Source organism: Solenopsis invicta, chromosome 2 (assembly GCF_016802725.1).
Source record: "Solenopsis invicta isolate M01_SB chromosome 2, UNIL_Sinv_3.0, whole genome shotgun sequence".
Taxonomy (NCBI): Eukaryota; Metazoa; Arthropoda; class Insecta; order Hymenoptera; family Formicidae; genus Solenopsis; species Solenopsis invicta.
In genome coordinates, this window is record NC_052665.1 from 10406218 (window position 1) to 10422500 (window position 16283).

Consider the following 16283-nt stretch of genomic DNA (forward strand, 5'->3'; position numbering starts at 1 on the left):
ATTAAACAAAGGTATAAAGTTATTGTACATATTATAATGTTACAAGTTGAGAAACACAATTTCTTCGAACGCCATAAATATATATGTATACATATATGATACATACGCTAAACATTCTACAAGGGGTTAAAAGAATTACACCACAAAATAAAAGAAACTTTATATTGAAGTGACGTTACATTGCATATGCATAATATATATATTGATGTGTACTAAACTTAATCTCAGGCATAAGACACACGATATTAATACAAATTGAATGTATCGATAACACGGCGCGCGTAAACGCGTCACGTGGATAAAATTAAGCAGAAGAAAATAAAGTAACACACACGTAATTCTCAAATGTAAGGAGCAATCTATATTATCTATAACAACGATCTCTCATCGAAAATATTATAGAATGGTGTAAATTGAACAAAATACGTAAAATACTTATTTTGCATTGTTTTAGGAGAAAAAGCAACTGCGTGCGATTACGCAAACTTTAAATTGTATGCCTGTTCCTAGCAAATATGGCCAGAGGTACAAATGTTTTTACTTGGACCGCAGATTTCGCGTTTTTTGGAGGTTCGCTTCTAGTGACAACCGCATTGAAGCCATTACGATCATCCGCTGTATAAGAAACGGTGCGGATGGTTCCATCCGCCTCGACCACCGAATATTCTCCTTTAACCATATCACCGTCTCGCTCTTCCCATGCTGATTTGGAGTCGCCGGTGTGTCCGTCGATCACGCCATAATTGAAGGAATACTTGGGATATGCCTGATTGTGAGATAAAAATAGAATCTCGAAAGATTTCTAAATATTAAGTATATAGTAAAAAAGAAGAAAAAAAAAACATCAATTTTTGCTCCGTCGTATACAAGTATTGGTATAAGAGCTAGAGGTTGCAGGCAGTTCAATGCCGAAAGTTACCAAGCGAGAAATACTTGATGACAATCGCGAAATTTGGACCAATTTCTTGCTTACCGTGTATCGAACATCAGTTTTCAACGTCTTCGGTTCCGTAGCTACGATAGCTGACGCGGATTTAACGATGGCCGGTGCAACGTATAGAGGGGAAGACGTTTTCGGTAAAGACTCGTACAACAGAGGCGACGACACTTTGACATGGGTAGGTCGTCGCGTTGAAGTCACGTCTTTTCCATCGACTGCTCCAGCATCAGGCTCGCTGTTGATTCGCGCCACTGTGCGTCTCGATGCGGCCGATTTAAACGCACTGCATGCGACGGCTCTTCTCACCGACGATATCGCCAAATCGGCAGATGCGCAGGGCGAAAAGGCCTGTCTCGAGTTTTCGAATGGTTCAGAAGAATATCTATCGCGAGAACATATTATTATAGACTTGTAACTCCTCGCGCTCTTTGCGCGTAATATCAATTAACTCTTCTTCCTCCCCCCCTCCTCTCTCTTTCTCTTTACGCATATATACTTACCTGCGACTAAAACTGAGCGAGATGCAGAGAAGAAATATCTGAAAACAAGAGAATGAGACACGTACGTGACAATTTTTCCAACACACATATATACACATTTGTATTGCAGATATTGGGAAGAATGCGGCCCGGGCGCAAGCATCGTTCTGATATGCTTCTGTTTATAACTACCCGTTAACTGGCGATAATTCCCAACAATTGGAACAAGTTAATGAACTGCACTCTTCAGATTGCTCAATTCTTTCGCTCTTGGCGCATTAGCGCGAGATGATTATAAATTCTCAAATAATGCAAGGAACTGTATATCATCTATTCTTTGTAATCTTTAACAATCTGCGATTGAATATGGATCCGAGACCAAACGAGCACCTGGTGTGTGAATTTGGCAAAGAGGAACGAAGATGAGATGAAGACGACAACGTTAATCCATTCTCCCATTACGCAATCTATCCATCGGCGGGCTAGCTACACCTAATTAAAAACGCTATATATATATATATATATATATATATATATATATATATATATATATATATTTGTAATACTGACCGTACTATGGATGATTTCTTCAAAATGACCCTTTCGCGTAGTGAGAAACATCATCATGATCCGCAGGTGAATTGTTGAAAAGACAAATGAAAAATTTAAATCCTAGTTATCACCTTTTTGTTTTTGTTGAATAATAATCGCAAAGAGCCTCGCTTAATTGACGAAGCGACACAATTGAACGATCGCGCGCGATTCGATTGAAAAAAATATTATCTTATATATATGTCTATAGTCTCGAATCATCACATTTCCGCGATTCGAATATCAGGCGGACGTTGCACACCGATCGATCCAATATCCCGAACAATGCTGTTGGATTATGTCGGATTACGAGAGTCGCGGCATCAGTCTTCTTTATATATACCGCCAACACATTCACTTGCATTTTTACTGGCCTATTGCACCACGCGTACGATGATGGGAACGATGGAATGGGATTGGATGAAATTGAACGCATCGCCACGTATTATTACACACATACATGCATACGTGCGATGCGATCGGCCGTCGAAAGAGAGATTCGATATTGTCGGTCTAATATTTTTATACAATTGCCAACTGCCTGCATTCGATCGCCATTTATATGCGTTCGGACAATCGAGCGATTGAATTTGCATAAACGTCATATATGTTTAATATTTTTACAATTTCACCGTCTATAGATATCTTATACATATATAGGAATAGCATTAAACGAATATATTACACATCTATTTAGACATCTATATAGTAATCGATAGATTTGTTTCCCTTACTGCGATATATATGCAACGTAAATCACTCGATTATTTTTCTGTTTAAAGACTATAATATTATATATTGCAGTGTGTTATATTATGTAGATATTATTGATTTGCTTTGTACATTGCGAAAATAATAATCGTTCAATTTGGCGATTGAAACGGAATCTGCAATCACATTTATGAAAATTAAAATTGAGAGCACATCAGACTTGTACACGACACATAATTAAGACAAGTAGTAACCAGAGTTTGTTTCTATTCTGGGAAGAAAATTAATAAATTCCGATTGATTCTCTTATGCGTTATGTATGATTAAGGCAGGAAACACATAGACTTATAAAATGTATAACACACAAGAGAATTTACAAATTAAAATCCTTTATTTCTTTTCCCAGGATAGAAATGAACGACTCTGATTGATAAGTTCTCTCATGCGTTATGCATTATGCGATATGCAAGAGTCTGTGCTCTTGCCTCTTGTCCTAACGGGGAAAGAAGAAAAAAAAGAAAAAAAAATGCGACAGAGAAGGGGAATCTTTGAACCAACAAAGATTACATCTGCAGATCTACGATCCATTCGACTCGGCTTAGTCCACATGGGGTAACTCGGAATAGTCTCGATACGAAAGATTTTGTCATAATCACTTTTTTCAACCAATTCGATACAAAGTTATGATAAATCGGTTACCATAAATTATAAATAATGGAAACAAATGTTGCGCAATTAGATGTTGACAAAATGAAATGTAAAAAAATACATATCGACGGTAATTTTTGTTTACTCTTATCTAGTTCTCAAGTTATATTTTCCCATCGGTTTCATATTCCCTTGCTTTTTGCTTGGCGCATGCGATATCCTCTTCACTGATCGATGGTTGTAATCCACATGCTAATTCTTCCTCCCTGATAAACGCAAGCTTCTCTGCCTTTTCTATATAAAAATCCTTTTGCAGCTTTTTCAATTCTGTTTTGTAAACATGTAATTTTTCTTGCACAAGTTTGTCACAATGCTTTTCTGTTAATCGTCTTAAAGAATCTTTTCTGGTAATCTGATGTGGTAATCTAGAAAGCATGGAAGTGTTTTATGGAAGATCATTATAAAAATCTGTATATAAAATTTCAGCGAAACGTAGGATATATATATATATATATATATATATATATATATATATATATATATATATATATATACAGGAGGAAAATATAGGTAGGAAAACATATATTGTATATATGTTGCCGTTTAGTAAAGCTCTTACTCGGGTGTCGGTTTGTAAACAAGATTGAGTCTCTCCAAGATCCATTCGAAACGTCGATAATCCCATCGTCGCAAGAATTTCAACATTTTCCTTCGCTTCGCTATCGTTTCCAGCAATTGAACCTTTACTGTCGTATGCTTGGGATTTTCTGTTAAATATTGTTGCAGCTGATGTATATCGCTAGTCATAATGGCAACTGTAAGGTAAAAATGTCACAAATATAATAGTGCTAGACTAATAATCTGTTGTTCCATCTAATTTATATTATATTTATATTGGAGCTATACGTTACTCTGAGCTTCTGGCGATTTTCGATCTAATCTGTGCCTTTTGACCAATTCTAATACCTTCTCCCTCCTGACATTAATCGTTTCTTTGCGAGGTAGAAATTGTAACGTAAACATCTTTTTAACAATATCGCTAGCACTGACAAAAATATTACATATACATATAAGTAGCATATTTAGAATAAAATGTCTATAACGTTTCTCGTTAATATTTACTTTTGCAGTTCAGGTAACTCGTTGTACATTTTGCCAAAATCAGATGATTTTACATGAATGTCTAACCCTTGGTCACCCGACTTTTCAAACGATATATTCGAGACTTTCGCTGGTCGTACCCAAGTAATTTTGTAGTCGGCTATAGTAGTGGCATATCTTCTCGAAAGGTTATCACGGTTCTTCAATAAATTGCCGGCTATCCTCATTGTTAGTTTACAATTATTTATTATTACATTCATACTCGTTACTTTTCTTTCAATTATAATACGATACTTGGATTTTCGAATTATTTAACCAACAATAGTAACAATTTGTAACTTATCCAACGCTATCGCTGGCTATCGCGTTCAACCACATCGACGACACATCAGCCAAATCACAAATATCAGCTGTCGCGTTCATGGTTCATGTCGTTCATTGGTTCATGTTCATGGCGCGTATGAACCGATTCAGCACTGCCAACAGTGAGATCGTCAATTCCGATTGGATGGCGTTCCTTCGTGTAGCTAATGGCAGCTAATGGCGCCGTGTCTGCCGTCGCTGCCGCGTCGTCTGTGGTCGTCTATGCCCTAATCTTTTACTGCTCTTTGCGTGTCTACGGGAAACATCACACGAAAAATGGCTTGTTCCGCCGTGCGGTCGCCCGTTCTTCGCACTCCTACGGTATAGCGAGCCTTATAATCGTGAAGCCTTACGATCGTGTGCGGCTTTTCACGTCTTCTTTTCACTCGCCATTGATTTTGTGTCTGTGGTACAGGTGTTATGTAAATCGTAGGACGATATGTTGCACGTTACTCTTGTAACTTTTTACTCATCTCAATTTTGCAATAATCGCGTAACTGTCGCTCGAAGAACAGCATGTCGGATGTCGTTCGACAGAATTCAAGTTTTTAAATATTTTGATACATTTCACCATTGGCCGTTTGCAATTTGCTCTTATCCACCCTGTGTCATTCGTGAGATGCTATCGTTTAGATGGAATAAAAAGTATAAGGATAAAAACTATAGCGCGCGTAATTATGTTTCATATATTTTATAATTAAAAGTGTATTACGGATACATATCAGCTTTAGCCTACCTTTTTGCGTTATCTTAGGTAAGGCATTATGCAGCTGCTGCAGTTGCTCAATGTTCCAACGCTACGGTCCCAGAGCTTCAGGTATTGTCGAGTAATAAAGTGACAGTCGCTGCGCTCGATAACGATAGTCCTGTCGCTCGAGTATCGATCGTCTTCAGGTATAAAAAAGATATTGCAAATAATGGATATTATAGAAATTTATTTAGAGATGGTCTGCCGATGAAAATAATTTCTCTTGCTTTGCCCCTCCTTTTTTTTTGTTTTTGTTATATCTAGAGCTGGCTCACGTAACGAGACGTACGACACGCAAGGTGCGGCGCATCACATCCGAATCGCTGCTGGTCTGAGCACATGCAGGTCGACGTGCTTCGGAATAACTAGGAATATCCAGCAACTTGGTGGAAACTTGACTGCTACCACTGATCGCGAAAGCATTGCGTACACGTTACAAATTACAAGGAATAATTTGCAAGTTATCTCTTTGTTACAAAACAAATTATCTTTGTTACGCGTCGAATAATTTTTAACATTTGTCACAACAGAGACAAAGCTTTGACTTTCCTAGAGGATGTCGCCACGCAGCAAGTGTTCAAACCATGGGAAATATCCGATCAGTTGCCTAGATTGCGCTACGAATTGTCCATGATACCCGAGACTACTCGTATAATGGAACTGTTGCACAAAGCGGCTTACCGTACTGGACTAGGCTACTCTCTATACTCGCCAAAGAGACAACTTGGAAAAATTGGTACAGAGACTGTACGTATGGCACAAAGGATTGCAATGTTGTCTACTTGTAATAGCATATGGCACAAGGGAAATTTGCACATCTACTTTCTTTCTGTGTAGCTGCAACATTTTGTCAATACTTGGTTTACCGGCTCAAAGTGCGCGGTAGTAGCAACAGGTGTACCGCTGTCAGACGCGACACAATTTGCTTCGAATCTAAAAGTAGGCTCGGGAGATAATACCGTGGAAGCTGCCAAGTATCACGGAGGGGAACTTCGCAAGGAACGATCCTCTGAATTGTCCACCGTAGCGATAGCCGTTGAAGCGGCAGGTTTAAACAAAGAGAAAGACGTTCTCGCTAGCGCCGTGTTGCAGAGAGCGATCGGTTCTGGTCCTCGCGTAAAATGGGGCACCGGCGTGTCTCCGCTACACAAGGCGGTCTCCGGAGCGACGAGTACCGATCAATTTGCCCTTTCGGCATTTAACGCTTCTTACAGCGATTCCGGACTATTTGGTTTTGTGTTATCTTCGGTACCTAGTGTCGCCGGTTCCGTAAGTTGTCGTTTAACGAAAACAAAGAAAGATAGATAAAGAGAGAGAGAGTGCGGTAAAAATTTTTTATCGAGACACATTACATACGTACGCTATAAATTTATACATTTATAGGTAACAAAAGCTGCTGCTGCGTATCTGAGATCACCCAAGCTTTCCGATGCTGATATCGCACGCGGCAAAACTACCCTGAAGGCGGAGATATTGTATGCCGCGGATAATGACGCCGCATTCTTAGAAAATATGGGACAGCAAGCAATTTTCAAAGGACACGTGTACAAACCGTCTGATCTTGCTGCAGAAGTAGACAAAATAACTGCATCTGAAGTCAAATCGGTAGATTTCATTTTTCCAATGACATCGCTTATTTTCCTTTGCTTTCTCTTTTGTCAGTTGTTACTCTTTCAATACTACAAAATATTTAACTTTTACGCATGCAAAAGTGACTATACGTGTCAAATGTCAAATTCATTATAAAAATAAAAAAAAAACGATTATTTCTTTACGACTTTCAGGTTGCTGGAAAACTTGCTGGCGGAAAATTGTCCATGGCTGCAATCGGCAATTTATCCACCGTTCCATATGTTGACGAGTTGAAATAGATACAATAATGAAAGTCCAAATGTTCTTACCGCTCTGAGCCTTTGTATTCTAAATATTTTGTCTAGCTCAGAGATGTACACGTTTATCAGAGTGTAGGGAATACTTGCGGTATTAATAAAGTATATAGAATATCGCTGTAGTATTGTACAGTTGAATAATGGCCTCAAATTTTTTTAGTTTTTTTCTCCCCTTTAGTTTAGCGACAAGAAGATTGAAACAAAAGAGACGTTAAAGATAACGGTATCGAAAAATCGTATTAAATATTTATATTGTTTTCGTTTATCGTTACGTCGCCTTCTGCAAGATGAAAATTAATAGAAAAAAAAAAAATATATATATATACATACATAAGTATATGCCCAATTACTCACATTTCACAACGCTAAATGAAGAAAGATATGCGTATCTCGTTTAAAATTTAATAAAGTTTTATTTCTTCTATAGAGTAGAATTTATTATGCTTTCTTGAAGAAGATCGCAATAATTTTCCATTGCTGGTCCTATCTATCATAGGCCTCAAATTCGCGAGGTTTTGCAGAAACTGAAACTGTGAGAGAGAAAATGTTAGTCGAGCGCAGAGAAAAAAGATAAAAGATTGTGCGCACGAGTCATCTTTTTTCACACTTACGTGTTCCTCTAGGATAGAATCCAATCGATTGAAAAGCTCTAAAACGTGCGCGTCTTGCGACAACAAATAATGTTGATAGTGAGAGTCGAGAAGCACGCAGAACCATTCGTACAACTGTTGGTCGCTTGGCTGTGAATTATCGTCGAGCGAGGAATCTGTTTCCTCGTTGAATTTACACATTAGGTATTCCAATAGTTGAAGTACTTGATCAAAAGTCAAACCGGTTTTCAGATGGGGTAGCAAGGAAACGCTGGAATAACCGATGTTGAAGACTTTATCGAGAAAATTGTCTCTCGAGTAGGGATTCGTGGCTTTCAACGTATTTTCGGTCGTACCGTTTTGCAGAGGAACAAATATTTTGTCTGAACTTTTCAAGGTAAACGCTAAAAGGTCCACCAATAACTTTTCTGGCAAATCTTGAAACGTATCGAGGCACCAACAGATCGACGCAATATCACCAGATTCCATTAGTAAAGGGATTAACGTCTCTTGTATCGCGGCATCGCTCCATCCCTCGTTCAAAAAAGTGCTAATCTTTTTCGAGATATTCAAAGGTATTCGACCTATCGATGCGTTTCTCGTACACGTTCGGTTCTTGTCCCATTGTGCCACTGTCGCTTCCTGTATCACGACGATATCGTCCGCGTCATCGTTACCATCGTTGTCGTTTCTAAAGCGTAAAGACGAGCCCAGCATAGCGGCTATTCTTTGTGGCGCGAGATGATAGGGCGCGACGGCTAAATGTCTGTTTGCTGCGAGCAATAATTTGTCCTCCACCTTCCAGAGCTTGGCGTCGTTGGTGTAAAGCTTCAGCTTTTGCACCGCTTGTGCCGATTTGAATTGTACATTGTATATCACGAGTACCGCTCCTTCGTCCGCGACATCAGCACCATAAATCGCTATGGTCGTCTCGGTTAGATGCGTCATGACAACGGGACACCTCGTATTAATATTTGTAATTACGCTGACCAACCTGTTTGATTCCATATCGGAAGACGTCCCTATCAACGAGTGACTGTACAATCTGCCGTGTGACCCTGAAACGAGTACACGATATCGATCAAGTGCGTCTCAAAAAGAGAAGGAGAGGGGAGTGGGAGAGAGAGAGAGAGAGAGAGAGAAATGAAAGGTTATTTTAACGTACATAAAGTCAGTAGATACGCATCGTTCTTGTAGCGTATCACCACGTGTCCCGTAAGATGTTCAGACTTTCGTTTCAATTCTATCCTCCTAACAGTGTCCACTTTCTCCAAACAAGTCACATCCTCCAATCTAACTACTACGTAATTGTAGACCTCTTCTACTCTCGTCAAGCAAAACAAACTCATCTTTCCATTCAAATGTATCAACTGACAATCCAATAATATCTCCTTAACCTTAATTATACCCTTGCTCGTCCACTTCTTCCTGTTGTCGATGGCCCACTCTAAGGAGGCTGTAGCTCCGTTTCGCTGAACGAGAATAGGAGATAAATCGTCATAGGGCAGAATGGAGTAAAGTGGGGACGGAAACTTGTATCCCTTAACATTGTTCAAGTCTGTCTCCTCTTCCGACCAAACTCGTATCTTTCTCTCGTTAAACACAGCGACGTAACGCTGCTTGGACCTATCGTAAATAACTTGCGTCGTCAATCTTTTTTTGCTGGACCAACTGCTGATCTGCTTCAAGTCTTGCAGCTGAAAGTACATACGGATCATTGAACCGCCACGTTAAGCCACATTAGCCTTACATATAAATAATGTTTAAATACATAACAATGAAGTCTTTGTAACCTTATATCGTATGACTATGTTCCTGCCGAGAGTTACTACCGCGCAGCCTGGCTCCTTATCCCTCTCGACACCGAGTAAACTCTGCTGGTCGATGAGTGGACACAGCGTGTAGTACGAACTGAGCTTTGCCATTCTCGTAACATGTAGATAGAGATTTTTACGAAATTTATATCGCGTAATTTAACGGCTCTCTGTAACTAGAGTGAACTGCAGTGAACTAGAGAAAACAGCGGTGGTAGAAAACGAGCCAAATGAGCGCGTACGCGCGTATGTCGTATGTATGGACACTATGGACTACGTGTGTACCACGTGCCGCGCCACTCTGCGCGCTACCCCTAACCCTACCAGTCGTCACTCTGCGCGCCTGACGCCACCATGCGCCACTCGGCTAACTCGGCTAACTCGGCACCGCTCCGCCAGCCGCGCCAGTAGTGCAGTGGGGTCGCCAGCAGTCGCCAGCGATACCATATGTCGCGTAATTTTGCATGCAGTTTCTACACTTATCAACGTTAGGAAAGTTATCAACAATAGCACTTTAAGCATCATCTGTCCTTGTTAAATATTTGATAAGCAACAAAAATAAGAGAAATTGGATTAGGCGCGTTTTAAGGTTTTCGTACAATTCCTACAACGAATGCCTTGGCGAAATTCGCTCGTGCAATATACTTTTCTTTTTCGATTTATAATTTCTTTGAATTTCGTTTTATATGTATAATTAGTACGCGGCAGTATCGACAATATCGAGTCACAAAAGAAGACAACGTAAAAAATGAAAATTTAGTTCCCTTTAATAACACGTACCAAAGCGAGCTATGCGTACGTCTTTCGCAGATAAATAAATTATTGTAGCATTGAAAATAAAAGGCAAAAAGACGAAGAGGAAAAGGAAAAAATGAGAAGAAAACACAAGCGGACGATTCGAGCGTCGAGCGTCGAGCGTCGAGCGTTAATATAATAATTGCCTGTGATGTCGCGTGGAAGGCAGATGCAAGTTTTACAGATGTTCGACCGTTCGACCACCCACACCGATCGGCACGTGGGAAAACGACTCTTCGAGATTCGAGATTGTGTGTCAACGTTGAAGATCGACAGGACACGGTCAGAGGCCCTGTGCAGGGTGCACGCCGCGCACACAAACACGCTACTCTCGATAAAGAAATCAAAATCATCGGGAAGCCAAAGCCAGATGAGCCAGAGCGGACGATGTAAGGCTGTATAAGGCATTGTATGTATTAAGAGGGACTGTGCCATGGTGGCTTTGCTTTTATCCTCGTTTCTCGTTCCTCGCTTCGCATCGCATCGCACCGTATTTCATCGCATTGTATCGTGAAACACGGTTGGTTAGTGCGCTTATATACCGAAGGTCTCTTTTATAAACGCGAGCCTATTGGCAGACGAGATTCTGGTATACGCGTGACGTATAATTATATTATATTATATATATATATATATATATATATATATATATATATATATATATATATATATATCTTTCATCTCTGACCTGCTTTGACTCGGACATTTCAATTTCAGCCGATTGCGGCAATCTATGTACATCTTTGCATGATTCGATGATATATGCGCCGCCACCACCACCACCACCACCATTACCACCATTACCACCATTACCACCATTACCACCATCACCACCATCACCACCATCACCACCATCACCACCTAAGCCTAATAAGCATCGGCTCTGCGCATCTCCATGCCTTTTTCGTTGCAGAGTGTGAATCTTTTCCAAACGAGAAAACGGCTCAATTACGCATGCTGTCGGCATCTCTGTCAAAAAGCCTAACGAATTAGTCGTTGGAACAATTATTTGGAGACCTATCCCATTTGCAATACTGACAAAGGTGAGATTATCGATCTATACGTAGCGTCTGTTTTGTCTTAATTCCAGTCTAATGTACCGTAATCTTTAATGCATCGACAAATGAAATCAAGGAAAGAGAAACGTAAAAATTTTTGTTATTTCTATTGTTATTTCTCTCGAGTCTTGTAATAGAATTCCAAAAAATATTCAACATAGATGCATCTCTTTACATATTCTTATAATATTATCAAATCGCTAATCTTACATCTATGAATTTTCCTCTACTTTTTGACTTTAAGCGATTTGTCCAACTTTGATTAAGCTTATTTGATTGTGTATGTGTACGCGTAATAACTATAATAATAACGCGATACTGCATAAATATTTTTCAATTCTAACATTTTTTCAGCTGGGACGTCCTACATTGAGATTTCTTACGTCCGAATCAGCATATATATATAGTTTATACAAATGTTGTGAAAAATTTAACTCATCTTGGAGCTAGATTTTTGGCGAGACACTGTGTACGATCGAATCAAAGTATAAATCTACAAAGCATGGTAACCCTCGCAGCAGGGTTCGGCCCGAGTCTCTCAGGAGACAGGGATGAGAATGTGTTTATTTCTCCCTGCCATGGTCCCCCGCTGAATATGATCGAGACTCGAGACACGGCTGGATCGAGCCATGCATGGGAATCGCTAGAGTGGGGATGAGACTATATAGCCTTAGGGTAGGTCGCCAAAGAAACAAATCCTCCGAGGAAGACGTGCATGTAGTTAAATATACAACGCGTGGACAAACCGTTTTATTCGTTTCGTAATGGTCAAAATCCTCAAAGGAAGGATATTAATCGCGTAAATGCGCGTGTTCTCGCTCATCGCGTTAATCGATACGCCAAGACGAGAGAAAAATGGATGTTACGATGACGTTATCTATCGCCATTGCTATTCTGTCAATGAGTGAGTATATTTATGCATGAGCTATAACATGCATGTAAAATGCGCTAAGGGAAAAAGGCAGAGAGAGAGAGAGAGAGAGAGAGAGAGAGAGAAGAGAGAGAGAAAGAGAGAGAGCAAAAATGAACGAGTACTCGTGACTAGAATGTATAAAGGGAATTTTTGCAATGTCTTATTTGAAATGTGTGTTGAATAGTATAATACTATAAATAGCCATAGATGCAATATTTTTTTCGAAAGCAGCGTTGAAGAGCATATAACATTGCGATAATTTTTTTTATTCTGCAAAGGGGATTGTATAGTATATATTAGAGTATTTGGGAAAGAGAACAAGTTGCACATGTGTCCGAGACAGGAGCACACGAGTCACATGTGTGCACCACTAGGAACTATAATGTGCACGATATTAGTAACGATATTAGTAGCGATAGCATAGCAGATGGGCTTAACGTGGAATAAAATTTGTTTCATTTTAAAAAGCATATTTCTAAATGATGCTTTTTAAAACACAAAAATCATAAAAGTTAATAATAGATATTTTGATTTGTAATTTTACTTGAAGCAAATTTTTTTTAATAGAGTTTGACACATCACATAGACGCTAGCGAACGCTTTGTTGAATTTCCTGAAATTTTTTGACGAGAGAAAGTCTCGAGTCGCTATACGTATTGCGAAGATGTTTGCGTCAACGTGTCATCGCCTTCGCCGTCGTTGTCTCTAACCGAGCCATCGTTGCATTATCAATCGCTGTCCAAGTTCCAATGCACCGACATGGAATACCAAATGCAACAATCGCAGTGAAAGAGGGGAATGACGAAGGCGCGAAGAGACGTTGCACGTCGTAAGAATGTTAAATAGGCGTGAGAGCATACCCAGCTATTCTTTCTCGCATAATTTTTTCCATCTTATAATTGACAATCTGTTGTAAACTACGTGTCTTCGATCGGCACGCGATGATACTTGACTTGATATATTTTACGCGGGCCAATTGCATTGTATGAATCGATCCTTTACACACCGTTGAATTTTTATCACTGCCTCAAATTAATCAAACAATTTATTCCTTTTTCTCTTTTTCATTGAATGAAGAATCGCGTACAAAGACATCAAATAAAGAAAAAAAAATTTTTTTTATAAGTTCACTATACACACACAAGGTAATTATTAATGAATGTCCCCACTTTTTACCATAGGAGCACGCATTTGTAATTTCTAATATAATAATATGTTAGAAATATATATCCGTCGGTAAATCATGCTTCTATGGTAAAAAGTGGGGACATTTATTAACAATCACCCTGTATATATATATATATATATATATATATATATATATATATATATACAGGGTGATTGTTAATAAATGTCCCCACTTTTTACCCCATATATATATATATATGTATATATAAAATTTCTCTATTTGCGAGAATTTAACAGATGCAATCCCATTAGTTATAAAATGTCTGGGTTAAAATCTTGGTCGCGTATCGCATAGTCTGATTTTTCATGTGAAAAATTTCCAAATTGTCAAACTTTAAGGTCCCGCGAGAGCAAAAGTTATAAATATTGGTTTTTGGTAATTGATGACTCGATCGCGTCCAGGTAGAAGATCTAGTCCTCCTTTTTGTCTTAATAGATACATAATCTAAACACAGCGCGATATAGGTGAACACATTCGTCTTTCGTCCCAATGCCCGTTTGACTTTTAAATTTTGAACACTACTCTCACGGCGGGTGGCCGTTTTTTTATCTGACGACTCGTGTCCACGTATGCAAACGAGTTTCTAAGGCTGGTATACGATCTTTGATCTTTCCCCTCAAACACACACACACACACACAACGAGAGCTATACATATATACAATATATTTATATTCATCCTTGTTACATTGGTAATTAAATTACGTTACATCTGTTTTACAGCGAGAATGAGTCGTGCTTTGACCAGAGATCCAGAATCCGAAAATTTATTAGCTCAATGCGAAATGGCTATCAAGCAGATTGAACGGGAGGATCATGAGACAATCGTGGATGATAGTCCCTCCAGATTGTATTTTACATGATTGTATTTTACATGGCTGTCTCAAGAGTAATTGGCCTTCTTCCACGGATTATGTAAAGTTATAAAAAACGATTTGAATTACAAACAATATATATGATTTTTTATTGCAGATGCGAAATGCGAGCCGGCCCGGAGTATATAATGAGAAAATATACATTTTTTGAGAACGGTACGTTTCTTCTCCTGTTGCGTTATCATTACGCCGAAGAATCGTGCAGCATAGCGACGCACACTGTCACGATTCGAGGTTCCATCAAGTTGCTGGGATCATCCGCCATCGTTACGGGCGCTACCGAAACGAGACTTCACGTAGATACCATTAATATCGTACCTTTGAATCGACAGGTACGTTTTTTTCGAAATCGTGATTAGATCCGAAAAGATCAATTCATATTCGTGTGAGCAGCAGAGCGTAAATAATTTTTTTTTTCTATTAAAATTATTAAATAAAAGTACGTGTGAATATGAAAGATATTCAAGTAATGAAAATGTTAAAACAAAATCCACATTTGCGATCGGTTAATGTACGGAAAATGAATTACAGGTCGCTCACAAGTTTGGACACAGATTGAACTTGACTTGCGGTCCTCAACCGAAATGGCGGCCTTACATTCCCGAAGTAGTTTACGAGCAACCGCGGCAACGCTCGGCGACGCCGCTGTGGCAAGGCCCGATCTACAATTCTCTGCAAGCTCACTCCTCTGCGAAGAAGCGGCTCGGTATCAATTGTTTAGAGCCTTTTGGGATAGAATTCTCCGAATTGAGACTGCTCAGGGTGCAAAAGAAATCATTCGGAGGATCGTCCGGCAACGATCGATACCATAAACTTGTACAATTCCAACTTTTTTTGGCCAGTCCCGCACCCAACGTTTACTCTCGTTGGAGTTACAAACCGACTTCCTTGCAATCAACAGCAATGGTCCGCGCCGACACGGTACGTTTGTCTAAACTTTTTTGAATTTGTGTAACATTCGCTTGCACGCCGCGTAGACAATGTCATTTCAAATACATAGAATTCTTTCTGCGAAATAGCTATATAGAGCTAATCTAATTTTACGATTAAAAAAAAAAAGCACAGATGTTTGCGATAAATGATGCGGTGCGCGCAACAGCTGATGCATGTACTATATAATACATTGTATCTCAATCGTGCTCGCATACTACGTGCTCGTATCTAACAATATGTAATATAAGAATAACAAGAGCGAATCTTAAAAGAATGGATGAAATGGATCGCGAGTGGGTTACCGATATGACGACGTTACAGGCGAGCGGTTGCCCGATATGCAGCAGCGTCTCTCGGAGCACAGAGTTCAGCCCACCTCTTCTCCACCAAATGGCAGCGTTACCCGCGTTGATCGGAGGTTATTGGCACAGCGAAAGATGCGAGAGCTCCGAGGGCGGTGTCTGGTTCAAACGTCAATTTCAGATACATTCGGGAGATAGATTGTGGACCGGTCGTTGGGATTACTACAATGATCCGCAGTGTTGGACGTTTTTGTACGCGATAACTGCAGCTGGAAGTTACGTTCAGCGAACTGGAAGACAGAGACGTCACGAAGAAGAGATCGATCGAGAGACTTCCCTTGATCAC

The 16283-nt window shown here is 39.5% G+C and overlaps 5 protein-coding genes across 7 annotated transcripts in view; 2 read left to right on the top strand and 3 right to left on the bottom strand.

Moving 5' to 3' along the window:
* Window positions 1-148: 148 nt before the first annotated feature.
* Window positions 149-2455, bottom strand: LOC105205994. 3 transcript variants are annotated; one of them, XM_039446100.1, is made up of 4 exons: window positions 1990-2455; window positions 1441-1478; window positions 974-1322; window positions 149-766 (listed from the first exon to the last, which is right to left on the bottom strand). In XM_039446100.1, the coding sequence occupies exons 1-4, from the start codon at window positions 2044-2046 to the stop codon at window positions 488-490; spliced, it is 723 nt and encodes a 240-aa protein (XP_039302034.1). In that variant the 5' UTR covers window positions 2047-2455; the 3' UTR covers window positions 149-487. The 3 variants fall into 3 exon arrangements, with proteins under 3 accessions (XP_039302034.1, XP_011173826.3, XP_039302033.1); XM_011175524.3 differs by lacking the exon at window positions 1990-2455 and adding an exon at window positions 1810-1980; XM_039446099.1 differs by lacking the exon at window positions 1990-2455 and having other exon boundaries at window positions 1441-1937.
* Window positions 2456-3362: 907 nt separating this feature from the next.
* LOC105193669 (28S ribosomal protein S15, mitochondrial) lies at window positions 3363-4897 on the bottom strand. Its single transcript, XM_039446098.1, has 4 exons — window positions 4492-4897; window positions 4281-4414; window positions 3989-4184; window positions 3363-3794 (listed from the first exon to the last, which is right to left on the bottom strand). The coding sequence occupies exons 1-4, from the start codon at window positions 4728-4730 to the stop codon at window positions 3533-3535; spliced, it is 831 nt and encodes a 276-aa protein (XP_039302032.1). The 5' UTR covers window positions 4731-4897; the 3' UTR covers window positions 3363-3532.
* Window positions 4898-4978: 81 nt separating this feature from the next.
* LOC105193667 (cytochrome b-c1 complex subunit 2, mitochondrial) lies at window positions 4979-7611 on the top strand. Its single transcript, XM_011158210.3, has 7 exons — window positions 4979-5154; window positions 5588-5727; window positions 5846-6037; window positions 6112-6328; window positions 6419-6850; window positions 6965-7186; window positions 7366-7611. The coding sequence occupies exons 1-7, from the start codon at window positions 5110-5112 to the stop codon at window positions 7450-7452; spliced, it is 1335 nt and encodes a 444-aa protein (XP_011156512.1). The 5' UTR covers window positions 4979-5109; the 3' UTR covers window positions 7453-7611.
* LOC105193668 (nucleolar protein 11) lies at window positions 6902-10205 on the bottom strand. The gene is made up of 5 exons (XM_011158212.3): window positions 9854-10205; window positions 9226-9757; window positions 8082-9118; window positions 7825-8000; window positions 6902-7750 (listed from the first exon to the last, which is right to left on the bottom strand). The coding sequence occupies exons 1-4, from the start codon at window positions 9983-9985 to the stop codon at window positions 7872-7874; spliced, it is 1830 nt and encodes a 609-aa protein (XP_011156514.1). The 5' UTR covers window positions 9986-10205; the 3' UTR covers window positions 6902-7750; window positions 7825-7871.
* Window positions 10206-14752: 4547 nt separating this feature from the next.
* LOC105197330 overlaps window positions 14753-16283 on the top strand; it is a 3048-nt gene continuing 1517 nt past the window's right edge. Inside the window, exons 1-3 of the mRNA XM_039446101.1 lie at window positions 14753-15034; window positions 15234-15623; window positions 15957-16283. The exon at window positions 15957-16283 is cut by the window's right edge and continues 1517 nt beyond it. Coding sequence (XP_039302035.1) covers window positions 14783-15034; window positions 15234-15623; window positions 15957-16283 — 969 coding nt within the window. The 5' untranslated portion in view covers window positions 14753-14782. The remainder of the gene's footprint in view (window positions 15035-15233; window positions 15624-15956) is intronic.